This window comes from Ostrea edulis, chromosome 5, assembly GCF_947568905.1.
Source record: "Ostrea edulis chromosome 5, xbOstEdul1.1, whole genome shotgun sequence".
Lineage (NCBI taxonomy): Eukaryota > Metazoa > Mollusca > Bivalvia > Ostreida > Ostreidae > Ostrea > Ostrea edulis.
This window is the reverse complement of record NC_079168.1, coordinates 28,167,220-28,173,642: the sequence shown is the minus strand read 5'-3', so window position 1 is coordinate 28,173,642 and position 6,423 is coordinate 28,167,220. Positions and strand designations below refer to the sequence as shown.

At 35.1% G+C, this 6,423-nt stretch overlaps 1 protein-coding gene across 1 annotated transcript in view; it reads left to right on the top strand.

Annotated features, from left to right (window-relative positions):
* LOC125648930 (uncharacterized) overlaps positions 1 to 6,199 on the top strand; it is a 16,194-nt gene extending 9,995 nt beyond the window's left edge. Inside the window, exons 7-10 of the mRNA XM_056166036.1 lie at positions 966 to 1,068; positions 1,299 to 1,478; positions 2,881 to 3,100; positions 3,508 to 6,199. Of these exons, the coding sequence (XP_056022011.1) occupies positions 966 to 1,068; positions 1,299 to 1,478; positions 2,881 to 3,100; positions 3,508 to 3,722 (718 nt within the window). The 3' untranslated portion in view covers positions 3,723 to 6,199. The remainder of the gene's footprint in view (positions 1 to 965; positions 1,069 to 1,298; positions 1,479 to 2,880; positions 3,101 to 3,507) is intronic.
* The last annotated feature ends 224 nt before the right edge of the window (positions 6,200 to 6,423 follow it).

The window sequence follows — 6,423 nt, the reverse complement described above, 5'->3', positions numbered from 1 at the left end:
GCTAAGTAACGTCAACATATCACCACATAAGTAATTAATTGTCCGTTGTGACATCATAATAAAATACAATGGTAGCATATAATACACACAATATTAGAAATCAGTTATAGAGTTCGGTTAAATGTATAGTTTCAATTTTAAACAGTTATTATGCCCCCGAGATCGAAGATTGGGGGGCATATTGTTTTTGTCCCGTCTGTCATTCCGTAATTCTGAAATTCTGTCTGAAACTTTAACCTTGCTAATAACTTTTGAACAGTAAGAGATAGAGTTTTGATATTTCACATGAGTATTCCTTGTGACAAGACCATTCCGTTGGTACTAAACTTTTTGACCTTGACATTTGATCTACTTTTAATTTTTTTTTTTTACACTGGTCATAACTTCTAAATGGTAAATATTGAAGTTTTCATATTGCACATGAGCATTTCTTGTGACAAGATCTTTCTACTGGTACCAAGATATTTGTCCTTGTGACCTTGGCCATCTTCGGAATTTGCCATTATTGGGAGCATTTGTGTTTCACAAACACATCTTGTTTTCTATTAAGTTTGGGATTAAACAATTTTATAAAGTATTCCTCCTTTGTAACTCTGGAAATTTCGCAGTCATTATACATTTTATAAAATGGAAATATGTTGAAATTTCCATGACCACAATTGGAAAAAATTTCAACATATTTCAATTTTGGGCCCAGAGGGCATAACAGCAAGACAGCTTATAAAGAAGGAAATTTCAAAAAAAGTTTACAACATCAACTACAGAGCATCACTTCTTTTTCTGAAAGTTTTAACTAAATATTCACTCAATTTGAAAATTACTGGTTTGTCTTCATTAATCATCAACCAAGTAAATTTGTCCTTAATTGTTAAATAGATAAAAAAAATTGTTGAGCTTGTATATATCATGAAAAAACACATTTCTCTCTGCAACATAGAATGGACAATTACAATATATTTCATCAGAATAAAGTTCGTCAGATCGACACGAGCCATTTACCTCAGGGACGAAATTGTCGACCAATGGAAGTATACGTCCTCCGTCCTCTTGTCCCACATAAAGCAAAAGGTATACATGTATATATATTTTTGGGAAAAAGTCTTCCATATTTAGAAAACGTTCACGATGTGAGATTCCTTTATCCTAATCACTGTCTCCATTGCAAATTGAATGTTTTAATAAACGTTTTAAAATTACCTTCTATAGCAATTACTTTCACTTAATAAGACTGTTATAAGAAATTACTGTTCCACATGATCAATAGTACAATTCTGGAATACAACGAATCATCTCTACAGGATTGTCCGAAGGATAGTCTATCGATTGTATTTGGTGTAGCCTCACTCCCAGACGATGTCTTCCATGAAGTTGAGAGGATCTTCAAGCTCTGGGGTAGTGAAAATATGCCACAACAGGGTAATAATTTAATCGATACATGTATTTTCCGCTATCACTATTCATTTTGGTTATTTATCATTGTAAAGTTTGATTAAGCGACAATATCGCAAAATTGAATGTTAAGCTTTTAGCAAGACGGAAATGAATTCAATTTTTTTTTTTTATACATTGTTATCTAATTTTTCAAGACACTAATTTTTATTTTTATGCCCCCAAGATGAAAGATCAGGGGGCATATTGTTTTTGACATGTCTGTAATTCTGTCAATCTGTCTGAAACTTTAACCTTGCTAATAACTTTTGAACAGTGAGTGTTAGAGCTTTGGTATTTCACATGAGTATTCCTTGTGACAAAACCTTCCCGTGGGTACCAACATTTTTTATACGCCCGTCTTTAGACGGGACGTATAATGGTACAGCGATGTCTGTACGTCCATCTGTCCGTCGGTCTGTTCTGGGTTTTCTCTTTATAATTTAATTTCCCTTTCACATATCATGCTGAAACTTGCTGTGTAGCTTCTTTGTGGGTCACTCTAGATCATACTGCAATTTTGATCCATTTCGACCTTTTTTCCAAGAGTTTTGCCCCTTTATTTGGAAATAATTATTATATGGAGGGTACATAATTTGTCCGCCCTACTCCTCCCACAGTTTTCAAGTGAGAGCCTTCTTATTTTGTGGAGTGTTTGTATGGGTATTGAAGATGTGCATGTGGGATAGATTTTGATTTTCTACAATTTTTGAGAAAATTACAGGTTGTTGAACTTAGTCTATTTAGAAATTAATATTCTATGAAGGGTACATAATTTGTCTGCCCAACTCCTCCCACAATTTTCAAGTGAGGACCTTCTTATTTTGTGGAGTGTTTGTATAGGTACTGAAGATGTGCATCTGGTGAAGGATTTTGATTTTCTTCCATTTTTGAAAAAATTGCAGGTTGTTGAACTTGGTCCATTTTGATGAAATCTCAATTTTTAAGCTAAGACCCTTTGTTCATATGAAAGTTTGTCACAGCCTCATGATGGCTGATACTACCTGAAGCAAAGTTATACAAATTATAGCACAAGAAAAACACCCTATGTAAGCATTTCACGGGCGTATTATGTACCGTTTGCGGTACTCTTGTTACCCTTTGACCTTGGAGTTTGATCTGCTTTTTGAAAACTTTAACTTTGCTAATAACTTTTGAACAGTGAATGCTGGAGCTTTGATATTTCACATGAGTATTCCTTGTGACAAGACCTCTCCGTGGGTACCAAACTTGTTGACCTTGGAGTTTGACCTACTTTTATAAAATTTGACATTGGTCATAACTTTTACTTTCTGGTAAATATTAAGAGATTTCATACTGCACATGAACATTTCTTGTGACAAGATCTTTCTACTGGTACCAAGATATTTGTCCATGTGACCTTGGCCATCTTTGGAATTGGCCATTATTGGGGGCATTTGTGTTTCACAAACACATCTTGTTCTATTTCAGCTTTTCAAATCATCACTTGGCCTCCCTTATGATGTGGTTTTGCAATATCTGAGACAAGTGGAGGAGAGAAATGATGCCAAAACGGTCTCAGAAATGATTAAGAAAGAGAAGGCCAAGATCGTCCTGAAGAGAGTTTTTATGGAGAGGACGGGCTGTTCTTCATGGGAGGAAGCGGAGATAGAGTTCCTTCCTTACATTCATAACATTGATAGATTTCTTGGTAAACTTTTTGCGCGTCATTTTATTGAAATCAAGTTATTAGCACGTAAAAATTCTCTTGTTGATAGCAGGTAACTCCATATACTTGCATTGGTATAATTATGATGAAAGTATAGAAAGTGTATTTATTTCAAGTTTAATGTTTGTGGAATACGTATAACTTAAGTTTATGAAAAACTTTTGTTGAACAAAAACTTTTACAGTAACTAATATATAAAAAAAATTCGACAATGCATGTATTTATAAATGTGCCCATCATACATAAATCTAAATCAATAATTGATTTTATAAAATGTTATGATTTCAGATGAGGGTGAAAGTACTGTAATTGATTTTTTTCTCCCCATACATTTCTTAATTCTAATATCAATACTAGGCCTATTCATCATTATAGTTTTCATCTTATAGATGCAAAAGTCAACCAGAAATTGGTACCAACAGCCTTTGTCAAAGCCTGTGATGCTGCAAGAAACCGCGCCCCTCCTGAAGAAAACATATTTGATGTAAGAGTTATGGTGAATGGGGAAGACGTACTAGATGCACAGATACAGAGGCTTATTGCCTCCGATGTATTAAAATTCAAAAGTAAGATAGAAAGGAAAATTAGGGCATTAAGAAATTAGGCAATTGTTTTTTTTTTTGCACCAAGAGGGCGGGGGAGGGGTGTTAAGGGTTGTTCAATATACAAGAAATTAGGCATAAATTTTTCATATTTAGGGTGAGATTACTGGTACTGTGAAATTTTACTTTGTGAATATTAGTTTAAATAATGTTTTATTGAATAAGATGAAGCAAAAGGCAAAGCTTCTTACAAAGTCAATGTAATGTTATAAATAGTTTGATGAAATGGGATAGGTAGTTAATGCTGATTTGGTAAGAGAGAGAGAGAGAGAGAGAGGATATCCACTTCACTGAAGGAAATACTGTTGAGTTGGAAAACATGGATTTAGCAACCTTATTGTCATGTATTGTCTAATTTCATAGTAACTCTATACTGTACTTTTTAGCTCACCTGAGCCAAAGGCTCAAGTGAGCTTTTCTGATTAGAATTTGTCCCTTGTCTGTCATCTCATAAACTTTTCACATTTTCATCTCCAGAACCACAGGGTCAATTTCAATCAAACTTGGAACAATGCATCCTTGGGTGAAGGGCTTTCAGGTTTGTTGAAATGAAGGGCCATGCCCTTTTCAAAGGGGAGATAATTGCAAAAATAGGGTGGGTCATTTAAAAATCTTTTTCTAAAGAACAACTGGGCCAGAGAAGCTGACATTTACATCTAAGCTTTCTGACATAGTGCATATTCAAGTTTGTTGAAATCATGGCCACCGGGGGTAGGATGGGGCCATAATAGAGGATCAAAGTTTTACATGGGAATAAATAGGGAAAATCTTTAAAAATCTTCTCAAGAACCATTGGGCCAGGAAAGTAGAAATTTACATGAAAGCTTCCTGACAGTGCAAATTCAAGTTTGTTCAAATCATGGTCCCCAGGGGTAGGATGGGGCCACAATAGGGGATCAAAATTTTACATACAAATATATAGGAAGAAAATCTTTTTCTCAAGAACCACTGGACTAGGAAAGTACAAATTTACATGAAAGCTTCCTTACATAGTGCAAATTCAAGATTGTTCAAATCATGGCCACCGGGGGTAGGATGGGGCCACAATAAGGGATCAAAGTTTTACATACAAATATATAGGGAAAATCATTTAAAATCTTCAAGAATCATTGGGCCAGAAAAGTTAACAAAAGCTTGCTGACATAGTGCAGATTCAAGTTTGTTCAAATCATGGCCCATGGGGGTTAGAATGGGGCCGCAATAGGGGATCAAAATTTTGCATTCTAATATATAGAGAAAATCATTAAGAATATTCTTCTCAAGAACCATTGGCCCAAAGAAGCTTGCATTTACATGAAAGCTTCCTGACATAGTGCAGATTCGAGTTTGTAAAAATCATGGTCCTTGGGGGTAGGTTGGGGCCACAATAGGGACCAAAGTTTTACATGCAAATATGTATGAAAAATCTTTAGATATGAGCCAAGGTGACTCAGGTGCGTGATGTGGCCCATGGGCCTCTTGTTTTAAATCACAATATCATCTAAAACATTTGTAAAGTAGCCTTTACAACCCTCCTCGTGTATGTCCATCCTCTAATTTCATACTGTATTCAGCTTTTTCATTTGCAAATCACTACTGAATCGTTACAAGTACAACTATATCACCAACTTTGATGTTCGTGAAAAACAAAGCTTTTCCCTTTATGAAGTTCATTCTGTAAATAATACCTTTGTATATAGGAATTACTTTTTATACCCCCCGCAACAAGTTGTGGGGGGGGTATATTGGAATCGGGTTGTCCGTCTGTCTGTCCGTCCGTCTGTAGACGCAATGGTTTCCGGGCTCTAAAGCATTATCCTTTCCACCTACCGTCACCATATCATACATATGGACTACCCATGGGATGAAGATGTTCCCTATCGATTTTGGGGTCAAAAGGTCAAAGGTCATGCGCACTGGACATCGAAGTAGCAATATGGTTTCCGGGCTCTAAAGCGTTATCCTTTCCACCTACCGTCACCATATCATACATATGGACTACCCATGGGATGAAGATGTTCCCTATCGATTTTGGGGTCAAAAGGTCAAAGGTCACGTGCACTGGACATCGAAGTAGCAATATGGTTTGGTTTGTCATGCCATTTGATTTTTACACTCAGAAAAGAGGTAGTTTATACCTATTACCAACACCCTTTGGGAGATTGGGGTAAGCGGGGGATATTCTTAGTGAGCATTGCTCACAGTACCTCTTGTTTATACTAATTATTTAAAACAATTTGTATCTTAATCATATTTCAAATATACATCTGTATCTTGTTTTGTGTTACGCTGTTTACATAAAATTTCTGATATTGTGAGAGTGTGGGGTGTTTCATATCATTTTGTATGCAGTGTCTTTTATTCCCATGTATCATCAATCTGTAGTAAATATTACTCATGTACATTTTGTTCTTATAAATGTTGATTGGTTTATTCTATGCTGGATATAATTTTGGTTAATATTGTGAAAAATATATAAAAGAAATTTGATTCACCTGAATATTTTGTTATTTTTTTTATTCACAATCAGAAATGCATCATAATGTCAGAGAATATATTTTTAAATTAACAGATGATGTTGGGGTGTTTTTATTTAAGTCCTGAGATAAAAATTCTTGTACATTTTACCACATAAAAAGACCTGTAAAGTATGTTTACCACTTGACATTTATATCTAAAATGTGTTCAATTTGCCTACCACTGACTCCCTACAAAAAAATAGAT